Source organism: Pseudophryne corroboree, chromosome 1, assembly GCF_028390025.1.
Source record: "Pseudophryne corroboree isolate aPseCor3 chromosome 1, aPseCor3.hap2, whole genome shotgun sequence".
Taxonomy (NCBI): domain Eukaryota; kingdom Metazoa; phylum Chordata; class Amphibia; order Anura; family Myobatrachidae; genus Pseudophryne; species Pseudophryne corroboree.
The window spans coordinates 884132560-884157070 of record NC_086444.1 but is presented as its reverse complement, the minus strand read 5'-3'; the positions used below and the strand labels follow the sequence as shown (position 1 = coordinate 884157070).

The following is a 24511-nucleotide window of genomic DNA, read 5'->3' as shown; positions in this document are numbered from 1 at the left end:
CCCACTGAAAAACATTCTCTGATCTCTCCATTTATGTTAGTCAGTAAAAAAATAAAATAATATTCTTTTAAAAAATATATAAATAATACTTGTGGCTCCTAATAGACAAACCAAGTACATAATCCCTTCTAATATAAATAGATATGCTATTAGCAATAGAAAAAACACAAAAAAAACATGTTTTTAAACATTTTTATTAGATCCCGCCAGCAAAATGAGGCGGACTGAAATTGACGAAATGACTGTCGAAAAGCACTGTTGTCGAATCGACATTCTTCAATTGAATATACTTTTGTCGAAAAGCCGCATTTCTACCATTGCAGACATGTCGAACTTGACAACTGTCAAATTGCAAAAAGTCGAATTTGAAACGGACGTTTTTTTGTCGAAAAGTACTGTATTGCATTGTCGAATCTTTTTTTTGTGTCGAAAATGCCCCGTTTTTTGACATTTGCGGCAATTCGACCACAATTGCATATACCCATATGGGGGTTATTCAGGATTATTAGCAAATCAAAAAAGTTAGCAATTGGGCAAAACCATGTGCACTGCAAGTGGTGCAGATATAACATGTGCAGAGAGCTAGATTTGGGTGAGTTATATTGTTTCTGTGCCACGTAAATACTGGCTGCTTTATTTTTACTCTGTGATATAGACCTCAGTTTGGACACACCCCACCCAAATCTAACTCTCTCTGAACTTGTTACATCTGCCCCACCTGCAGTGCACATGGTTTTGCCCAATTTCTAACTCTTTTTGTTTTCTAACAACTCTGAATAGCCCCCTATATTCTTTAACACATGCACATGAGAATTAACTTTTGTCAGGTGCCATTTAACTACCCGTATATTCAACCCCAGAGTCAGGTCGACCCATTGACCCATAACCTATAATTTACCTTATTTGCTGTAACTTCTCTTAATATTATCTTTAAAAATAATACAAGTTTATATTTTAAGGTGTAGTTGCATGCAGTATTCTGAATTTGTAGGCTGGTTAAAAGTTTCTGTTTAATACTATTTACAGTATTATTTGGGTATGTTTTGTCTGTGGTGGCTTACGGGTCATCGTCACTGGCTAGAGAACAGTTTTGTTCTTTATTTTTTGTAAATAGTGATCTAAAAAGAAATGATAACAAGAATGCACTAAAGGTTAGACGAGGTCATGTTGGTAGTTGTAGCTTGTCATAGGTGTGATTAGAGGTGAAATGATTTCACCTTCATAGATGGAGGCAGCTGCTGTGGGAGTGCTCTCTGTAATCCGATTATGAGCTCTAAGCAGCAAGGCTTTCATCTACAGCACAGAGAGTAAAGCTACTGTAGTACATATAGCCAGGGATCTCAGTGTGCAGGCGCAGAAAGTTCTGAGAGTTCTCTTTGCTATATGTTATATGCACGGGACAAGAGCAAATCACACAGTGCAAGAATAAGCACAAAAACATAATTGCATGCAATGGTACTAGAAACGAAGGCTCCATGCTGTACTTGTTTCTCACAATAAATGTGCAAACATCAGTGCACCTGCCCTGTCCTGTAAAAATTACATGTAAGCACGACATATATACTGCAGAGGGCATAGAAGATGAATTGCTGCCAATCAGATAACCCTGAGAGTATTGGCTCTCCAATCTTCAGTGTAGACAAAAGATCTCTCCCAAATGATATAATCACAACAAGCTGTAATTGCCTTTCTGTATATCCAGGTCTGCGCATACTGGTAACTGTATAAATCTGTTTTGTTATATCATCTTGTTATATCATAACATAAAATATAAAGTTTCCCATGGATGCTGCATGCACTGGAAACCTTAATAGGCCATACTGTACCTGACCCCTGGTTGCCAGATGACAGGCTTACTGTATGTTACCTAATTCAGACATCGGTTAGCTGTTTGTTGACCCAAAAAATATTATTATTATAATATTATAAGCTAGGTGTAACTGATATGGACTGAAGTGATACATAACACAGCAGTGCTGTTATGAATACCCAGCTGCATGCGGTTGGACAGACATAGCGTTATTTACACGGTGTGTTTAAGCAGTATTTTTGTGATAAATATAATAAATGGCTGTAATACTTTGGCGTGTTCTAATACAGTTTTACTATAGACGATATTACTGTAATCCGCTACTTTACTGTCATTAACCTGCTGGCAGTAGAAGTTACTTTTCCACTTAAGGTGCATACACAATGTGCGTTTTTGCCCAGCATGTATGCACATCGATGATTGCTGACATCGCTGGGCTGAAAATGGCTCAATGCATACACACTGAGCGCATTTCCCCCCTGCCCAGCGATGTCAGTAGGACGCTATGGAAAGCCGTTCACCCCGCAGTTCATCTACTGGTAATACCAGCAGATGAACAGCGGCCGCCGGCGATGAAGTGGGAGCGCGCATCAGCACTCAACACTGGGGCATACACACTGGGCGGTTTTCAGCTGAAAGCAGCTCAAAACAAAACACCGAAAGTGAGTGTGTATGGGCCTTTACACCAAAATCGCCCAGTGTGTATGGGCCTTCACTGTGAATGAGATTCAGCCAGACTTTGAAGCAGCATGGGCTGTAGCTACTGGCCCAGGGAGTGGCCCATGGTGCCAGAGTGAACTAAATAATAGCACAGAACTATCGTAGGTTAATTTTTGATTCACTGCATTTTAGTTTTGCTAGAGAAACAGAATTTTTAATGTTTGTAAAACATACATAATGGGGTATATGCAATTAGCGGCGAATCGCGGCAATTTTTCGCCCGTTTTTTTAATTCGACACAACTCGACCGTCGAATTCTGGCAAGTGGGTGCCGGAATTCAACATATTCAATAAAAAACGGATTCGACAGTCCCGCTGTCGAAAAACGGCCGATTTGATGGATTTTGATCCGATTTTTAAAAAAACTGAAAAAATGGTAAAAAACTCGAAATAAAATTGCATGGGGTCCCCCCTCCAAAGCATAACCAGCCTCGGGCTCTTCGAGCCGGTCCTGGTTCTAAAAATCCGGGGGGGAAAATGACAGGAGATCCCCCGTATTTTTAAAACCAGCACCGGGCACTGCGCCTGGTGCTGGTGCAAAAAATACGGGGGACAAAAAGAGTAGGGGTCCCCCGTATTTTTTACACCAGCATCGGGCTCCACTAGCTGGACAGATAATGCCACAGCCGGGGGTCACTTTTATACAGCGCCCTGCGGCCGTGGCATTAAATATCCAACTAGTCACCCCTGGCCGGGTTACCCTGGGGGAGTGGGGACCCCTTCAATCAAGGGGTCCCCCCCCAGCCACCCAAGGGCCAGGGGTGAAGCCCGAGGCTGTCCCCCCCATCCAAGGGCTGCAGATGGGGGGCTGATAGCCTTGAGAAAATTGAAAGAATATTGTTTTTTCCAGTAGTACCACAAGTCCCAGCAAGCCTCCCCCGCAAGCTGGTACTTGGAGAACCACAAGTACCAGCATGCGGGAGAAAAACGGGCCCGCTGGTACCTGTAGTTCTACTGGAAAAAAATACCCAAATAAAAACAGGACACGCACACCGTGATAGTAAAACTTTATTTCACACATGTCGACACATACATACTTACCTATGTTCACATGCCGACCTCTGTCCACTTGTCCAAGTAGAATCCACGTGTACCTGTGAATAAAATTATACTCACCTGATCCAGTATCCAGATTATAATCCACGTACTTGGCAAAAAAAAAAACGAACACCCGGACCAAACGGACTGAAAGGGGTCCCATGTTTACACATGGGACCCCTTTCCACGAATGCCGGGACCCCACGTGACTGAATTTACTGTCTAAAAGCACTGTTGTCGAATTTCCAAACTTCAATTGAATATACTTTTGTCGAATTTCCGCATTTGTACCATTGCAGAAATGTCGAATTTGACAAATGTCGAATTTCAAAAAGTCGAATTTGGAAAGTCCGTTTTTTTGACGGAAAGTACTGAATTGCATTGTCGAATTTTTTTTTTGGGCGAAAATGTCCCGTTTTTCGACATTTTCGGGAATTCGACCGCAATTGCTATACCCCAATATACCAATATATTTAGATATACAGAACCATGACAATAATTTTTTTTTCACAAATTTAGACTATACCTTTGTACCAGGTTAACAATATAAAGATGTTTCCATTTGCTCTTACTGGCTACGGACCCCCCACATACGAGCATGTTAATTGGCTTCAGATTATACTGGCCCCCATGAATGCAGGGCCATAGAGAGCTTTCCAGGGCCCTGGTGATGAAATAGGGGGTAGCCTAATCACGGAGATATGACCATGCCCCCATTCAAAATTAGGTCTAGAAATGACTTTTTATGTGCCGCAAAGTTGTGCCATCCTGCACAGGGGGATCCTATGTGCCGCTCAGCCAGGGTCAGATAGAGGGAGCTGGCGCAATCAGTGAAACCACTCCCCCCCCCCTCCCCCCTCACCCCCTGCTGGCAGAGGAGACTGCTGTTCTCAGCAGACCTGCTGCAGCCAAGGGCTGGGCTGGGGAAAGTGGTGCTGCCAGTAATAGATAAGTGGTGGTGGTGGTGGTGGTTCAAGAAGCCCACGCCCGGGTAATTAGTACTTGCTCCCCATCCCTCTCTGCGCCACTGCTTGCATGTTTTTGTTTGGTAGAACTTTAAGACTGTAAGCTATGGTGCGGCAGAGACAGATGTCATTGTCTCTGTAAAGCACTGTCTGAAACTGTATGTTTGCATTATGTTAATATAATACTGTGTACATTGTCTGCAGCTAACAATGTACACTCATATACACACAAGTTCCATGAGACAGGGCAATATTGCCCCCATATATTCAAATGGATAAGGATTTAATTAACAAAGGCATACTCTCCTGGAATGCAGGACCAGATTATAGGCCAGAAGTATGGTTGCTACCGCATGCATCATCGATTCCTGGAGATCCACGATTTCCCCCACGGCACCAAACAATGTTCATGTAAATAAAATGATTTGCCATATTTATAGAATGTTTGTACGTACAAACAATCTAAGTGAAACAGTGTATCTATATAAATAGGAACATAATAGTCGCCACGTGGATAAATTACAGGCATTTGGTGCCTTAAAACTAGATTGTGTGAAAGAGGGAAGAGCCATAGAAGTGTTAAGGGCCATAAATATTAGTACAATGTTACACGATTTCATACAATTCCGATATATCCGTCTGATATATTGTATGAAATTGTGTACAGTCGTATGTGTTTTAGATCGTATCCAATCTGAGGCGCATCCGCGTGGCTGTCTGATAGGATCCCCTAGGTCGTTGGTGCTGCACTAATGATATATCGGAATTGGATGGAATCGGATGGAAAAAGTGTGTTTTTTGTGCATGTGATATATCGCATGCGATGTATCACAGGGAAGTTTGACTGGCATTCTCAGGACATTCCCAGCCCCCGTAGCCCTCTATCCAGCCCATCAGATATATCTCATTTTACAGTTGTATGCCGTACGATATATTGCATGCGATGTATATCGGCTTCATCAATCGCATGCGATATATATTATGCAAAAATAGCACAAAAGTACCAAATCGTATGGAATCACTCCCGGGAAGGTCCCGGGGGAGTTCAAGGGAAATTACATCCGACCTCAGCCTCAGACATATCGTTGTAGTGTATGGGGCCTTTAAGTGTTGCACACAACTTAATCAATATAAAGCTTCAACAGTTTAAACAAACAAATGCACTACTAAAAGGTGTCTGTTTACATATATCTACAGTATATATAACTTGAGTCTCTATTTGTTTTGTGCATGCTCATTATATTATAAATATACGTGAAATATGCCTTTCAGCTCTCGTTGCTCTTCTCACATGAGCTGGCCGGCTTTATTTCACCACTGCAGCCCGGGAAAACGCTGAGGAAGAGCTGTCGATGGCAGTGTCACGGCAGCTTCGGCTCAGTCTGGGCTGAATACAGTCTCGCAAGATTTGACGTCATCATCTCGCGAGACAGTCACTGTAGTTCACTGAGTTCCTTGGCTGCCAAGGAGCACTGCTGGTGCTCTCAGGGTCTCCTTATTCCTGGAGAATCCGGGTGAAGGGAAAAGCCTCCTGGAGAGTTGCCACCAAATCCTGGAGAATCCAGGAAATCAGGGAGAGGTGGCAACCCAAGCCACAAGGGCCTGGGGATGAAAGTTATCAAGGGCCTATTTTGAGAAGGAGAGGAGCTGTGACCATGGCTGAGTGGGTGTGGCCAGTGCCATACGGGTGTGCACACCCCCTACTATATCTGCCCCAGTGTCTCTTTCAATATTTAAAAGTAGAAAAACTGCATCATTTTGAAAACAGAAATAAAATTTTTATACTTGCTTTATGATCAACCATGTGACCAGCTAGGTCGCTGTTATGCTGTTATGATGATGGACTTATGTTTATGCAGAGGTCTGGAGCTGCACTCTCATCTGTCCCGTTTCTAATCTTCCTGTATTGGAATGTGCACTAAACTCCTGAGTTTGGAGGAGTTCTCCTCTTGGCTCCCAGAATAGTAGCAAACATCCCAGATACCACCCACTTCAACAGTGAAGTGGGCGGGAAGGGGCCATGATGACGCATTTCTCATCTCCATGTGTCACACCCTTCCGCTCCTAGCTGGGCCATGCACCCACATGTCGCCACTTCCCTCCAAATTACTGACAATCTCTTGATGACCCAGCAAATCATAATAATAAAAATGGTTTGGAGGTAATGTACTATGCAGAGTGGCAGGGAAAGTGATATTCAGGCAGCTCAACTAATTGCATTCTCTACATGACTTGTATGAGATCCTACCAGGTCCCTGTACCGCAGATGTGGAAAGTCTTCAGGTGACAGAGTAATAAAGTAATACTTTACTTTTCAATACAGCTGCAGTGTTGTGTCAAGTTGTTTACCGGTCATATCTTACAAATGAGACTTGGTGTTTAATGGCCTTCCAACTTCTACCCATGTTCTGATAAATATGTTTGTTTTTCATGTGGAAAATCCCTGTGAATGGAAATAATTTTCCTTGCTACAGTGGACTGACAATGCTCCAGTGACTTCAATGACATTTCTTTCCCCACTGACGTCAGTTATAGCAGTCTGCCATAGACAGCAATGTCTCCATTGGCTTCAGTGATAATGCCTAGAAAGTAAGGAGTTACACCTTGCCTGGGCAGGCACAGTTTGGAAACAAGTAGTTGAACAGATGGTGTTAATAATGGTCACATCAAAGCTTCATAAGTAGGTACAAGTCAGAAATATGTCTGAAGAACTGACTGGGATGTTGTTGTCAGGTGAAAACAGTGATAAATCAGGTTGCTGTTTAAAAAGTACAATACAATGCGTTGTTAGGAATTGGTGAATAATGCTTTCTATATGGGGTAGGAGTATATAGGTACCATTTTAATACTTTTTAAGTAAGCTTCTAGCTTCTTTAAATGTTTCTTCATAAAACATATGTGATTTTCTTAAGTTCTATGTATAAGACCACAATGCATGGAAATAGTTTTGAAACGATAGTTTAACTCGAAATTTCATTAATTTCATTTTTGAAATATGTTTTTGACATTTGTTGTTTAGGATACACATTAATATGCTACCCACCATACATGCAAGCATAACCAGCCCTGTACTAAAATGCAGTAATTCATCAGCAGTGGCCTGTTTAGAATGTTGACAGTCCATCTACAAACTGCCGACATCTCGAAGAACAGTCTCTTGTGGCTGCCAAAGAGACCTTTGCAGTTTATTGGAACAGTATGAATACTTTTGGGGAACCATGTTAGCCAATGCCAGTACAACAAAAGCAAAGATAAAAAGTCTCCCTGTGCGTTTTGTGGTTCGTTCCCAGACAGAGTTTCCATACCAACCTTCATTTATCATTCAAGTAATGTGTTGTGTTCAGCTGCAATTTGTTTGCGATCCTTCTTTGCTGAACTGTATTGTTTATGTGAAAGGCTCAGTAAGCCTATTAATGTGTAAGAAAAAGCTAGGGTTAAGATCTATCAATACAATTCTATTTTATGACTTATAGCCAGAATTCTGCCAGAACAATAAGAAAAAAGATATTGTTCTCAATCATTTATTAACACATGATAGTAAAATTGCATAGCAGAAATTGCACAGATGCCAACATTGCGAAATACTTTCCAGGGACTCTTTATTACTCAACAGGCAAATTGCTGTGTGCACAAGTCCTTTGTGTTACTGAAATAGCAGTTAGGCTTCATCAGTTTTCGATATCCATTGCTTCACTCACTCTTGTAGCTTTGCTCAGAGTACTTTAAGGTACGCTCGGGTAGATGTATTAATCTGAAGAAGAGATAAAGAAGTGATAAAGCAGTGGTAAGCGCAAGTGGTAACGCCCCAGCCAATCATTACGGTTTTGAAAAATCACAGGAGCTGACTGGCTGGTGCGTTATCATCTTGCACTTATCACTGCTTTATCACTTCTTTATCTCTTCTCCAGTCTTAATACATCTGCCCCACTATTAGCTAGTTGTGGAAGTTATTGTTCATCTTTTTAATTGCTGATGAGTGAGCAGAAGACACAATAAGAAACTACAACCGTGGAATACATATGTATTACCGGCAGATGGAATGCCATCTGTCAGTATACCAATAGCAGCATCCCGTCTGTCGGATACACGGCAGCGACGCGGATCTGCTCCGCTTGCCACGCTTCAGGCCTGGTAGCTCCTTTGCTCGCCACAGGTTATATTCACACTCAGTTGGTGGCGTGGACCCACCAACCGAGTGGGAATACCTGGCAGTGATCGGGATTCCGGCTGTTGGTATTTCACTGGCTGTCGGGATTCTGCCACCGGCCTCCTGAATGCCGGTAATCCGACAGCTGGAATTTTGACTGCATCCTGTGATAATAGCACATCCATTCCTAACACAGACCTTCTCTTTAATCATATGTGCATAGGCATAGGGCTTGCTAGCACAGGGCACATGATAATTGCTATGAAGCTTTGCTGGGCATGCCCAGAACAGAACACTCGTGGCACAACCCTATTCATTGGAGACACACTGGAACTTTGATCTGCAGATATACATATCCAGTGTGCCCAGATACAATGATTTTGCACTAAATGGATGCGCGCATCCATTCACCTTCATCCTGTTCTGCTGCATCACGGGAGGTTTCTGTTCTCCCTGAGCTTGCCTTAGAAAACCTTGGTTATTGTGTCCCCAACCTCCTGACTTCCCACGAGACCCTGTGGCTCCTGGGTGGGACAGCAGGACAGTGCCCAAATAGTGGGATGTCCCTCAAAAAACGGGATGTTTGGGAGGTACACAGAGGTGTAGCTAGATGCCATTGTGCCCTGAGCATGGGTATGCTTTGGCGCCCCCCTCTTATGTTACACTTGAAAATAACGAGTGCCAGAACTAACACACCGTATATATTATATATATATATATATATATATACACACACACACACACACACACACACATATATATTTTATAAAACTTATATTACATCAAATAGTAGCAGGCAGGCAGGCACAGCTGTGCAGCAAGAACGCACCTCTTTTCAACAATTTTCTTTTGTTTTTACTGCTCTTTGCTGCGGTGTGTTCAGACACGCAGCTCCTCTCTCCAAGTCTCCTCTCCAGCGTCTTCTCCCATTGCCCATGCGCTATGGCATCATGATGTCACACGCACAACTCGGGACTTGGGAGCGCGGAGGGAGGAAGCAGCTCACGTTGTTATTGAACAGCTGTGACCTGTGAACTGCGTGCGGCCAGGACGTAGGTGCCAGCGGAGTCGGGCTGCGGTGCGCCTTCCTATATTTTAGGAGCTTGAGCTCCACCGGAGCCACCCTCCCTACGCGCCTGGAGGTATACGTGTGTATTAAATATTCTATATTCAAACTTCCTGCATTTTGAAACCCGAAATTTCACATCATCATAAACCTCATATAGTCTGAGGATTGTCCGTAAAAAATAAACCATAACATCTTAACACTTAACTATAATAAATAAAGACACGGAGACTTGAATTTGGCAGAAATTGTTAGCTATTTATTTAAGTGAACTATTAACTGTGAATAATTAAAGTATGGTGGCCAGAAAGAACGGCTAAACAACCCTATCCCATAGATAACTATCTTATAAAACAGAACTTACGTAAACCTTCCAACACACAAATATGTATCCGCTCAACCTCCATCCTGACTACCCACCCGTGAAAGTGATGAGGCTGCCACCCGTGAAGGCGGTCCAGCAGATGTAAAACCAGTCAGCGAAGGAGAGCGCACCTAAAATCAACAACCAAATGACCTCCAATTCACTCTTTAATCCAACAAATGTTAACTTGCCGTTCTTTCCCGCCAACAGCGAAGTTCTGTTCTACAGAACTACGCACCGCCACCATACCCCTAACCTACCGAACCAACCACCGAAAACAGATCCTCCAAAAATATAGATAGTCCCTGTCCTGTCAAGTGCACACCATCCGGTCTAAACAAATAGAAGTGCCGAAACTTGATCCGCTGATGCCAAACCACAGCACCGCCATGGGCCACCACAAACTTAGCCACCGCGGCATTCACCTTCCGGCGAGCCACATCAATCGCTCGACCATTCACCACTCCACGCCAACACAACCACGGCACCATACAAGACCAGATAAGCCTACAGCCTGGCCAAGCGTCAGAAATCACTTGCAGATCCTGAATAATGGCCAATCGAAGATTCACTGCCTTCCTCCTACCTAGGTCGTTTCCTCCTAAGTGAATCACCAACAGTTTGGGGATGCCAAACCGCCGAACCTGCTCCATAAGCTTCGCTTTCAGGTCATGCCAAAGCATACCACGCACACCTATCCACCGCACATCATCCGAGCCCACAAAGCAAGGAGCCCCGTCCGCAGCCAAAAATTTGGCTGCCCAATAAACATAGGAATGGCCAATCACCCACACATCACACACATCCACCCGCCAACCTAAAGGGGAAAAAACAGATAAACAAATGTGAATATGTGAGGTAAAACCAAACCCAGCCCAGAACAGGAACCAACTATCAGAACGAGGATCTGCCAAAAAGAAAAAATTTGAATAGAGGACTATAACTTTCCTCTTGAACAAGCTTCAGGCCAATCGAAGCAACAGAAAGACACAAAAGGAAAAAACAAAATAACAAAAAAAAGGGGGGGGGGGAGGTTAGAGCTGGGAGGTGGTGGTGGGGAGGTTTGGGGGGAACACAGAATAACTCGGCTGGAGGTGAAACGTAAAAACCTGCTGAGGAACTTGTAATTAGATGCCAATTAGCTGAATTGAATAAATTAAGCCAAATCAGTCCGTCAGTTCAGGCAAAAAATCGCGAAGCACTCCAGACCCCCACTGCCAGCAGTGGCGAGTAGCTAGCCATCCGAGTAGGGAGGACAGGGGAGACAAACAATACAGTACGAACACACTGAACTGAAACACACAATGCAGTAACACAAACAACATGTTAGTAGAACAAACTCGCCTACGCAACAACGGGCCGAATGTAACGCTTATAAGCCGCCGACTTCCAGCGGCCCAAAGCCTTAATTTTGTCCACGGCGCGCCCTGCAGATGCTGCGGAAGTGGCGGCCCCTATTCTAAAGGAATGGGAACCAAAGTCCCTAGGCGAGAGGCCCAAACTCGACAGGCAGCGCCGCATCATCCATGTAAACTGGTACTTCGTCAATGGCGACCCGTCGTAATGCAGGAGCCAAGACCCCTCAGACGAGGGCCTGACCTCCGCATACCGACCAGCCAATGCCACCGGACAACCGTCCCCACCACCCGATGGTGTCAAAGTGAGCCAATGCCCTCTACCCATCTGATCAGTTTTTGAGCGGCACAGCCTGCACAGCACGGACCCCCCACCCACAATAACATCCGCGCGCCGCATAAAGGCCTCGGTTTTCTTAGAAGCCGCAACCAGCTCAGAAACCCTCAATGCACCATGGAACGCCATGGAAAAGGCCAGCTGAAACAGGAGCGTTTCAAAACGGGAGTCCGCCACCCCCGCCACCGCCCCTAAGAGGGAAGAAAGCAGGGACGCATCAATAGGGCGTCGGCCATCGGGAGGCACCGGAGCCGAACGCGCCCAACCTCGAAGCGCCCTTGCCAGCAGGAAACCCTTCGTAAAATCCGGCATACCCTTCAATTTAGAATAAAAGGATATCCCGGCGAGGTATCGAGACACCACGGCCCTCGATCTCCCCGTTACGAAGAGTTGCCAAACGAAGTCTAGCAACAAGCTCTGACCCCTCTTACCTCTAGGCCCTTTGTCACGGGAAAAGTCTTCCCACTCCTTCCAGGCCCTACGGTATCCAGCGAGAGTGGACGGAGCCAAAGACAGCTCTGCTAGTCCTTCCAATCCACCATGATGACCTGCCAAACATAAGAAGGGCAGGGCAAACCTACTGAATCAGCCTCCGGGGCCAACAAATGGAACCTATCCCACTGCCCCCTGGACAAAGCATCGGCGATCCCATTATCTACCCCGGGGACGTGTTGCGCCCGAAACAGAATATTGCAGCGCAAACAGGTTAGCATGAGCCGTGACAGCACCCGGAGGACCCGCAGGGCCTTAGCCCTTTGGTTGTTAACCGCGTGCACGACCCCCAAGTTATCGCAACGGAAGAGAATACTGCGATCGCGCAGCCGCTCCCCCCAAACTTCTAAGGCCACCATGATGGCAAAGAGCTCCAGCAACAACAGGTCGCCGGTCAGCCCCTCCCTCGCCCAAGACTCGGGCCAAGAGGCCGCGCACCAAGCCCCGTCCAGGTAACAACCGAACCCTGAGGAGCGCGCCGCATCTGTAAACAACTGCAATTCGAAACTATCAACGAGCGGGGCCTTTCAGATCCGTACACCATTGAAATCCGCCAGGAACGAAACCCACATAGCGAGGTCCTGCCTAATCTCTGCCGAGAAACGGACAAAATGGTGCGGCCTGGACACCCCGGCCGTAGACCGCTCCAACTTCCGGCAAAAAACCCTGCCCATGGGAATCACCCGACAGGCAAAGTTCAAGCGACCTAAGAGGGATTGCGCCTCCCGCAAAGTAACCTTCCTTCGTCCCGAGCATTGCACAATGGACTCCCGAAGCTGCACGACCTTGTCCTGAGGCAGCCGGCATGCCCCCGCGACCGTATCGATCTCGATACCTAAAAAGGACAAGCAAGAGAAGGGCCCCTCCGTCTTATCCTCGGCCACCTGGACGCCAAAATGCCTAAGCAACGCGCGCAGCGAGAACAGCAGGAAACCACAGCGAGGAGAATGCGCGGGCCCCATGCACAAAAAATCATCCAGGTAATGTGCAATCCCGGTACCTCCGCAAGAAAACTCCACACACCAATGCAAAAAGGTGCTGAACTTTTCGAAAAAGGCACACGAAACGGAACACCCCATCGGCAGACACTTGTCAATGAAGTATTCCCCCCCGACGCGGAGACCCATGAATCGAAACGACTCCGGGTGCAAAGGGAGCAAGCGAAAAGCCGATTCAACATCCAGCTTAGCCAAGAGGGCCCCAGGGCCACACTCCCGGACCAAGCCCAGAGCATCCTCAAAGGACTGATACACCACCGAACAATATTCTGGCAAAATGGCATCATTCACCGAGGACCCGGATGGATAAGACAAATGCTCAATGAGCCGAAACTTACCCGGAGCCTTTTTGGGCACCACCCCCACCGGATAGATAATCAAATCCTTGATAGGCGGCAGCGCAAAGGGGCCCGCCATTCTCCCTAGGCGAACCTCCTGTACCACTTTACCTCTTAGCACGTCAGGGAAATCCCGGGCAGACTGCAGGTTCCTGACGGCCCAAACTAAAACATCCCCCACCACAGGCAAACGAAAACCCGACGCAAAACCCTCCCGCAGAAATCTTGCATTGTCTGTGTAAGGGTACCATCCTAACCATTTTAGCATGGCCCCCAAACGAACCGGGGTCGGCGCCCTAACTAGCGGCAAGCCCACCCGTTGCTTTTCCGGTTGGGCCAGCGGCCGCCCTGGCGCCTGGTCTCCCCCCGTGGAAACAATTGGAAGCAGGGTGGGATCCGTTACAACGCAAGCAAAGGTGTCGAAAACGACACCGTTGCCCAAGGGGGCACGTGGCATTGTTGAACGCGAAACACTTCCCCTTCGCCGGCGTCTGCTGCGGAGAACGGGCCGCTGTCCAAGGGCAGCGTGGCGGACCCTCAACCGCTGGTCAAAACTGACTCGCCGTTGCGGCCTGCGCCACCGACGCCCCCTTTGCCACCATCTTCACATCCTGCGTTCGCGTGACCCTAAGCCATACCTCCACGTCTTTGCATCCAAAGTCAATGACGTGTAGGCAATCGTGCTTCTGACGGAACTGCTTGTCGTACTGCAGCCACGAATCGTCCTTAGACTGACGCTACATGTCATGCACGAGGTGAATATACCTGATGACGTTCATGTGTTCATCAGGGCGATCCTCCAAGTAGCACGCCGCGAAGACACAGAAACCCGCCAACCAGTTGTCATACGAGCGGAAGGCCTCCGCACCAATACCGCCCTTCGCGAGCGCTTCCTTACCTTCCCTCTTGGTGTCCTCTGTCAACGTAAAAAGGTCGATGTATTCCCCCCGTCTAATCTTCCTCCTGCAACTCTCCAGCAATCCCCGCAAGACTGCCGTGTACTCGCAGCGAACAACGCCCGGCAAATTACGCCTCCTCCTTTCCCGGCGAGAACTGCTACTACTCTTCCGAGACCGCTTATCCCGGTGCCGCGCCTCATGCCGCGCGTACTTGATAGCCCTCTTCCTAGCCTTAGCGGTGCTACTAACCGCAGACTGGCACGACGAAGAAGAGGAAGAAGATTTACTCGACGTACTGCCGCACGAGGAAGAAGAGGACCCCAGCGACATAGCAACAGTATCGGCGTCCCACTCACCGGCGGGCCCGCTTCCGGAAGGCGAAACCTCGGCTACGACTGGCTCCTCCTCCTGATCGCTATCCGGATCCGCACCTGAAAAAGAAGGGACAACCGCCCCTGGAGCCGGAGCCCCCCTGGCGGGAATGAAAGCAGACGCCCCTGCGGGCGAAGGGGTAGCGCTACCCAGCAACGCAGCGGCGGAGCCCAGACTGCGACACGCCTGCAGGAACTGCGCCATGGCGGGGTCAGAAACACCCGGGAGAATGGCCGCGTCGACCGAAGCGGGAACCAAAGAAACGCCACCCGGGGACAAAGTCGACAAAAGCGGCGCGAATGCCGCCGTCATGGCCGACAGTGCCGTTGAAACGGCAGAGGGACCCGGAGCCGCAGCCGTAGCTCCAGAGGTCCCCCGAAGCAGGATTGGGCCCAACCGCGCCGGCGCGCCGCCCAGGCCGGTCCCGCCTAGGGCCGGCACTAGCCGCCCTAAGAACCCCCGTTCCCTCTTGCAGTGCACCGCGAGCCAAAGCGCCGCCCCAGCCCCCACTGGCCCTGCCCACTGCGAGAACCCGCTGACCTCCGCCTCCAAACATCACCCCCCCCTCTGGCCCCGTGTCGACACTACCACAGGCCCCCGGGAGCCTCCCCCGCAAGAGTGGGGAGAACGCCTGGGGAGTCCAGCAGCCCCACGGGCGCGCGCGCGATAAGGGAAGCGCCTGCCCTTCGGGACGGCCCGTGTACGAGCCGCCGTCCGAGGGCCTCACAGCAACGGAGGCCATCCCCTCATATTCCGGGGAGCCTCCGATGACTCTCAGCGGTGGAGGGCGCCGGGAACGCGCGGACGCGTGTCCCCGCGCCGCAGCAGCCGGCGCGGAATCCACACAAGCGGGCCCTCCAGCGGGCACCTCCCGCCGGTTGCCCGCTTCAGACCACCGCCGGCCGCCGCCCTGCCCCTCGCCAGCCGCAGCCGCATCGGAGGGATCCCCCGGCGGCCGCGGCCTAGTCGGCGAAGAAGCAGAAGGGCGCGCCGCCGCGTGCGCCCGAGAACGGGCTCCCGCAGCAGCGCCAGCAGGCCCCATCCCGGCCGAGAGCAGCGCGCTCCGGCCACTGGCATCGGACGCCGGCTCCCGTGCAGGAGCCGAATCAAGGTAGCGGGCAGGGGGGGCAGAGGAGCGGCAGGGACGGGGCATGGCAGGCCACAATATAAACCCAGGCAATGGGGACAGAGGGGGCAGTACGCAGCACAAAGGCACAGCAGCAGCACTCCAATACAAAGATGGAGACCTACTACTACCAGTAGCACAGCAAGAGACAAAAAAGGGGGGAAGAGCACTCACCCTTACCACGACAAAAGCAGAAGAGGCTGACCCAGCCCCTTTCTCAGGCTTAAGAACCCATTCCACCTACCCCCAACATTCATTCCTATTGGCTAACAATAATATTCCCATAATGCCTTACCGTCCTGCCCCCAGACTAGCTGAGGTTTAACCCACTCCTCTCCTATTCTGTCAGTTCGTTCTCCAACTGGTTAAAAGTGAAACATAGTGGGGTAAATTTACTAAGATGGGAGTTCTATTTAAGATGGCATGTTTCCTATAGCAACCAAACAGATTCTACTTCTCATTTATCTAGTACCTTCTCGAATCTGGTTGGTTGCTATGGGCAACAGCCCATGTTAAATAGAACTCCCATTTTAGTAAATTTACCCCGTTGAATTACAATACTTCACTCTTTTCATAGACCTCTACCAGTAACACTTTAAAGTAATACTATTCTATAATAATAATAATAATTATTATTGTTATTATTATTATTATTATTATTATTATTTCTTTTTTAATGAAACTAAAGATTGGAGCTAATTTGTAAATATTAGGCCTAGAAATGTATTGTGCTTTAAGGATATCTTTAGGAAATCAAAAAGGGGACAAAGTAATAGTCTGCGAGATGCAGGCAGCCACAAGATTTAGTTGATTTAGAGCAGGGGTAGCCAACCCTGGTTCTCGAGAGCTACCAACAGTTCACGTTTTGCAGGTCTCCTCACAGAATCACAAGTGACGTAATTAGCTCCAAATGTGGATCTTTTAAAATGTGTCAGTGAGTAATGATGGCACCTGTGCACCTGCTAGGTGAGCTGGAAAACATGAACTGTTGGTAGCTCTCGAGGACCAGGGTTGGCTACCACTGATTTACTGTAGATGCTTAATTTAAAGTGTCAATAATTTTATTTATTGCTTTTTTTAAATCTTCCTGCTAAATTGCTAAAATCTTACTCCTGCCTGCAACTCGCAGGCTTTTACATTTACCCCTGACATATTACTATGTTTTCAGTTCTGTATGCAAAATTATTTTCTAAATCACAGAAAAAAGCAGTCAGCAACTGGACCGTAAATGAAATTAGTGATGAGCGGATTCGGTTTTACTCGGTTTTACTCGGTTCTCAAAACCGAATCTTATTGGCTATCCAAAACACGTGACATCAGTGAGCCAATAAGATTCGGTTTTGAGAACCGAGTAAAACCGAGTAAAACCGAATCCGCTCATCACTAAAATGAATACATTTCATATCTTTGGTTAATGTTCTCCATAGTCTCTGTTTGCATTGTGCTGGCATCCTGGGACACCTGTGTAAATGTGCTCTGCTAAAGTGAAATGACACAGGTATTTGCTATTTTATTTAATTACTAGCTAAATAACTTAATATTGGATTCAGATTTATATATCTCAGGCATCATTTTCCTTCTTAATAACATTGAATAAGTGATAAAATAGGAATGAAGGGGAAGAACTATGAAGCATGGAGAGAGATAAAATGGAGAGAGATAAAGTACTGACCAATCAGCCAGGGCCGTCTTAACAGCAGTGTAGGCCCCTGGGCAAAGCAATGTACTGGGGCCCCTACTTATTCTCCAGCGGTAGGGGTGGGGGGTTCTATCAGCGGCAGCTTTTAATGTCCCGCAGGCAGTAGGGGGTGTTTTATCTTCTCAGCATGTAGGACCTGGAGTAGTAATTGTTGATAATTGCTCCTTAACTGCACAGATGGTGGGAGATGGAGCAGGAGGAGGAACACTAAACTCTAGAAGGAGGCATTGGGCTGATTGAAGGGTCCCCGGTACATGACTTACAGGGTGGTAGGGATGCCTAATACACAGGGGAGGGTTGGATAGTGGAGTGGGCTTAGTATTCATCATTTTCCAGAGGGAGGGCAGCTTGCCTGACTGTAGTTATCTCTAGTTCCAGGAAATAGATTACTTAGCTTTCAATGGGATAAAAACTAGAGATTCCCACCTTCCAGGGGGTACTGGGGAATTGGGGATTAGAGTTCAGGAGCCACAGCAATCCTTAGATAAATCTATAAAACCGCATCCCAGGCTTGCGGAGCTGCAGCAGGGTCCAGCTACTTGAAGGCTGATATCTCTGGTTCTGGGCATAGTAGAGACAGGCTGATAGTGTCAACCGAAAGGGGAGAGTCCCAGACAAATTCTAAGTAAGACAGAACCTGAGTTATGTGTCTGGGAAGAGCAATTAACAGGCTCAGATGGGGACCACTGATTTGAAGTCAGATATCTCTGGTTCCCCAGGTCCGATTTTAAAAATCTGGTACCCCTGGAAAGAGGGGACCCTCAGCTATCAGTCTAGGGCCCTTATACTCCTGGGGCCCTTGGGCAAGAGCCCATTGAGCCCATACAAAAAGACGGCCCTGCAATCAGCTCCTAACTGCTACGTTACGGGCTGTGTTAAAAAAATAACAGGAGCTAGTTGGTTGATACTTTTGGGCAGATGTACTGAGCCTTGGCGATAGATAAAGTGGAAAGAGATAAAGTACTAACCAATCAGCTCCTGCCATTTTTTAGATACAGTCTCAAGTGACAGTTAGGTGCTGAAAGGTTGGTACTTTATCTCACGCCAATTTATCACTCTCCATGGCTTAGTACATCTCCCCCTTTATCTCTCTCCGCTTTTACTCTCTCTCCAAGGTTTAATACACCTTCACCATAATCCAGAGGTGCATCAAGAGAGGAGGAGGCCCGTGTGCAGTCTCCATCTGTCCCCATCCTCTTTAGCCTGCAGAACAAAAGACTCTGGGCATTATGGTCACTAGGAGACCCTTGCTCAAGCCCAGAGTCTTGTGTGCATGTGCAGGTCATTTTTCCGGTGATTGTCTTACAGCACATACGCAAAATGCCAGTAAAATGGCCGCCGTACCATTTATCAGTGGATTCTGGATATCACTGCTGCTGACATGGGACTCCGGAGGGTAAGTATTGAAAAAATGGGTTCAAGGTGTTCGGCGTGCACCGCATACACTGCACCCATTATAGATATTCCAGTGCCATAATCTCTAAATGTGTGATAAATGTACTTTTTGTTTCCAACAATAAATATACTGACCAGCACACCTGATTGTAACAGCAAACAGCATGAGTCAGTTAGTCAGTATATGGTATGTGTGTGTTTATGATGCAGCTGTATTCACACAATGCTTAATAATCTCAAAAACCTTTAGTCTCTATCTAGATCAGGGATGGGGAACCTTTGGCCTGCCAGTTGTGGTTGAACTACCATACCATCATGCCTTGCTACAGTTTTGCTATTTGGCCATGCTAAAACTGTTGCAGGGCATGTTGGGATGTGTAGTTCAACAACACCTGGAGGGCCGAAGGTTCCCCATCCCTGATCTAGCTAGATACCAGTAAATCACAGTAGGACAGCCCACTTTCTGTTCAATGTTTCAAATAGTGCAGAATAAGGTATTATATAATACAATGGAGATAATTTTGTCTGAATTGTTTCATACCACTGTAAAACATTTCACTTCGCAGTCAGATGTAAATTAAATGATAAAGTATGATAAAAGAATAAATTAGGTATAGGTCAGGAACTCCACTAGGCTGCTGCTAGTGCTTTTTGCCTGCTTGTGGGTTTTCTTGTGAAGTAGACAGACTTATAGGGAGGGGATGTAATAGAGTGTGAGGGTTAAATATACTAAGATGGGAGTTCTATTTAAGATGGGATGTTGCACATAGCAACCAAACCCAGTGTGTGGTAGTAACATCTGGCCAGCGCTGTGCTCTCAGCAGCTCTCAGCACTTTGTTCCCCAGCCGGGACTCCGTGGAACATCACCTGTCCCACATCATTTAGTCCCATTTTGAGCATTTGAGAGAAATTCACCTTGAAAATCAACATGTCTTTTTACTGGCTAAGATCTTCTATTTATACCAGAGGATCTGTGCTGTATCCTGTAATTTTTAGTTTACAATAATGATTTTACCTACTTTTTCACCTGCTCAGGGGATGCAAATTTATTCTCAAAAAGAATTGTGGGTTTCTAATTGAATTGCAAATGAAAGTCACAGTATTATCTCGCCATGAGAATGTCTTACTGGACAAAACTTGCACCTACAGTAATAGACCTGACCCCTAGGTGTTTGAAGTGAAACCTATGTTATTAGGTATATGTATTTGTTCCATAGTGTCTGCATATGATTACACTTTGAGTAGAAGGTGACACTAACCACAAGTGGCACCATTTGTCACTTCACATGTTGGGTCATAAGGTATTTTCCACATATCAGTTCAGCTTTCTTTTGCTTATAGAATGGCACACATAACATCTGTAAAAAAACAGTATAGCCAGGCCCATTGCTCTTTCTGTATATGTCCTACCCTCCAACTGTACCTTTTTGGCAGGTACAGTACCTTTTTTTTATGGTCTGTACCAATTTTTGTCTCTTCAGACTTCCATGGCCATGCCCCCTTTCCTAATTTGTACCGATTTTTATGTGTAAAATATTGGAGGGTATGATATGTGTGAGTGGTTGTTGTACACACATATTTAGAGGATTTACTAGCTTTGTCCACATGAGTTATAATTTTCTCCCATCTACCATCTCTTCATAGTTGTCACACTATGAAAGACCCATTACAGCATGTAAAATATAGGGCTGGTGTAATAACAGTAACTTATTTGGCATCCATACTTCTATACTTATATTTGCCTTTGTTTATCTTTTAGCTAAAGAACAAATTCATGAAAAAATTGCCAAGAGATGCTGAAGCCTCCAATGTACTTGTTGGAGAGGTTGATTTCTTGGAGAATCCTTTCATTGCTTTTGTACGTCTAAAGGATGCAATTATGTTCGGCTCCCTGACAGAGGTTCCTGTACCCACACGGTAAAAGATTTTCTTTTCTATGTTTGAAAGGCAAAATATTTGCCAGGCCACCAAGACCTGAATGGACCCAAGTAATGGAGGGTAGAGGAGAGGTCAAATCTGGGAGGTATGGCTATGTTCCACCTCAGCAGCTGAGACAGGCTCCCAACAGGTCCATCCAACAAGCACGGCCTGGGTATTCATTACCTCCACCCCCTCTTGGTGCCCCTGAATATATGTGTAAAACCATGTTAATTTGTGTTAGTTCACAGATACAAGTTGAATTTTTTTGTTGTATAAGTTGTTTAATATTACCATCATGGTATTTATTAATGGACAACCAAGGGCCAGTCAGGGTCTTGATGATTTTTCACCAGTGGTCCCTACTGTGAATTCTGTTAATTAAGACTGGGATTGAAGCTCAGAATAAAAAAAAAAGGATTGCAGCAGCTGCTTCCACATCATGTGAGCACACACAGTAGGCGGACCAAGCAGAGGAGTTATTGCAGTGTAATCAGCATGATGTTGCTGGTTAGTCCATCATTTCTTTATCTCTAGTGACAGGCTGACAAACATACTGTACTTCAGAGTGGTATTAATAATTACTTGTTAAATAGTGGCTAATAGTTATTAATGAGTAGTTGCTAAGTAGCATTGGGAGGTCATTGGTACTCCCATGGAGGGGTTGGGGTTTGTTGTAGAATGAGGGCGGTTAGATTGACATGTGGTGAAGTCTGTAGGGAGATTTGGAGCATATATGTGGGATTGGAGGATATGTAGAGAGTACCTTAGAGTGGTTTTGAAGGACATGGCAAGTTAGGTAAGACAGGAAAAAGGAAACAAAATGGTGAAGAAAAAGAAATACTGTATGTGTGTGTGGAACCCTACTTACTACAAAGATTGGGGTTAATGTGCAGCCCATTTAAACTTTAGAGAGCAGCACATGTGGTTCTTGAAGTATTTCAGGTTGCCCCTTACTGCTTTAATATGCTGCTAAAATGCTTAAACATAAATTAGGTCCATTTTAGAGGGACCCCAAAATACCTTCCCAGTCTGGCAGCTATCACCAGACTGTCACAACCTACAATAATCACAATGTCTTGTTTTGTTCCACTCGGGAGGTGGTTGATGAATAGACATTTAAAAGATAGTCAAAAGGTCGATGCCATATGGTTGACAGTCAAAAGTCAGACAGGGTCAAAAGGTCGACAGTCAAAAGTTCGACAGTCAAAAGGTTGTCAAAATGACGATGCTTTTTTTTGTGTTTTTCATGCTTTTACAACTTTTTTTATTTTATTTACTATCCATGTCACAAGCTATTACCTTTAGTGACCTTGTGGCGAGCAAAGCGAAGCAGAGCGAGCCACCAAGACCGAAGCATGGTGAGCGAAGCGAGCCAGCAAGGGGAATTTCAACAATTTTGGGGGGGGGGAATAAAAATCAGAAAAAAGAAAAAGAAAATTTGTGTCGACCTTTTGACCCTGTCGACGTTTTGACTGTCTGACTTATGACCCTGTTGGACTTTTGACCTTCAACCTTTTGACCCTATTGGACTTTTGACCCTGTCGGACTTGTCACTGACGACCATATGGTGTCCCGTTCCACTCTTACATGCCTATACTGTCTATCGTTTAATTATAAATATATTTTTTGTCTAAATATGTACACACTATTTTAGGAAACAAGTCACTCCAGAAGTATAATAGCTTTACTTGAAGTGTGGTGCAAATACAAGTAAACTAACTCTATAATCACATCCTTACTGTACCTTATGCATAATCAGTGCAGAAAATGTCCTGAAAGGTTTGCATACAGTATATTACTGTAGTTGTGAATGTCAATAAAGCAAGTTTCATTACTGGTAAGGGTCCTGATTCCTTTAACAATAAAATTCTATTTTTTCTTTTCTGTTTTATTTTCTTGGACTTTCTTTAAAAAAGCATTTTCCTTGGGAATTCAGTGAGATAATGGGGGTCATTCCGACCCGTTCGTACGCAGCGGTTTGTCGCTGCGGTGCGAATGGGTCAGGAATGCGCATGCGCGGCATTGCCCGGCGACAGGGGTCGCCGGGTTACGGCGCGTCTTACAAAGAAAGCGGTCGCAGAGCCGACCGCAAGAAGATTGACTGAAAGAAGGCGTTCCTGGGCAGATCCGGACTGTTTGGAGCCGTTTTCAGGGAGTGGAGAAGAAAATGCAGGCATGTCCAGGAGAATGGAGGGTCGGATGTCTGACGTCAAAGCCGGCCCCAGCATCGCAGAGATCGTCGCACAGGGTAAGTAGCTGCAAGGCTTGTCATGTTGTGCTTGAACATTTTTTAGCATAGCAGGGCTGCACAAGCGATCGCAGCCCTGCTAAGCTAAAATACACTCCCCCATCGGCGTGTACTAGTTGATCGCAGCAGCAGCAGCAAAAAGTTGCTGGCTGCGATCAACTCGGAATGACCACCAATGTGCGCAGGGATTTAAACACTGACAGATACTGTACAGTCATCACAGTAAAAACAATAACATTTAAAAACAATGATGCATGCTACTAATGGAAATAGAGCCTTGTGTTTTTCATACATATATTTTTCTAATCCATTATCTGTTTGTTGTCTTTGGCACCAAGTTTTATCTGCAGTTTAACAATTCAATTAAAAGTACATTTGTGAGGAGAACCATTTGTGTCGGAATCTGCTGAAAATCCAATATGTAAATCCCATGAGAGCGGTATATTTAGAGGAAACTCTCAGCATTCTGCAATCAGCTATTTGTGTAAACCTATCATACTCTCATCTGCTGTTATAAATAATATCTACAAGCTAAGGGGAACAGTACTCAATATCATGTCTGGTTAAAAGATGGGAATGTACTATACAATTTTTTTGTGTAAATCAATCGAAATCTTAGCTTGATTTATTACAATCACTTATTTTGACAGTGGCATATAAAATGTCAGTTTTAATTAAGAATTTTGCTTCTTAGGGCTGAATTAAATTTGTGGTGAAATCACGGATAATTTACTGTAATTGCTGTTTTTGCAGTTTTTTTCCCGCGAAAATTGGCTTTTCGCAGGTATGCGTGATCCGGCAAGTCGCCTATTCAATTGTAGAACGCAAAAAGGGGATTACCTGCAAAAATTCATGCCAGTAGGAGAAAATGCAGAATTCTAACTGTACCCCCCCAAAAAGCTAAACTAAGGCTAACCGTATAGACGTTTATTATTGGTTATAATAAAAGTATTTAGGGTGACTTCTGGTTCCAGCGCTGATGTGAGAGGAGGGAGAGCTCCGCTATCACCACCGCTGCCTCCAGCTTCAATCGCTACTGAGCAGCGTCCAGACACTGCCCAGTGTCCTCCCCACAGTGAGCAGTCCCCTTGGACGTCTATGGAGCGATATTTCTACCCCAGCATGCCCTCCAACAGCAAAAATAAATCTAAGGCTGAGAAGACCCGCAAATCCAAGATGGCTGCCGCAGCTGCCAAACAGCTCACACAGCAGCCCTCTGTC

The 24511-nt window shown here is 46.0% G+C and overlaps 1 protein-coding gene across 10 annotated transcripts in view; it reads left to right on the top strand.

The window, feature by feature from the left end:
- SLC4A4 (solute carrier family 4 member 4) overlaps nt 1-24511 on the top strand; it is a 393000-nt gene that overhangs the window by 272372 nt on the left and 96117 nt on the right. For all 10 annotated transcript variants that reach the window (XM_063920111.1, XM_063920108.1, XM_063920104.1 and 7 more), the window contains one exon: nt 20882-21039. In XM_063920111.1, the coding sequence (XP_063776181.1) occupies nt 20882-21039 (158 nt within the window). The remainder of the gene's footprint in view (nt 1-20881; nt 21040-24511) is intronic.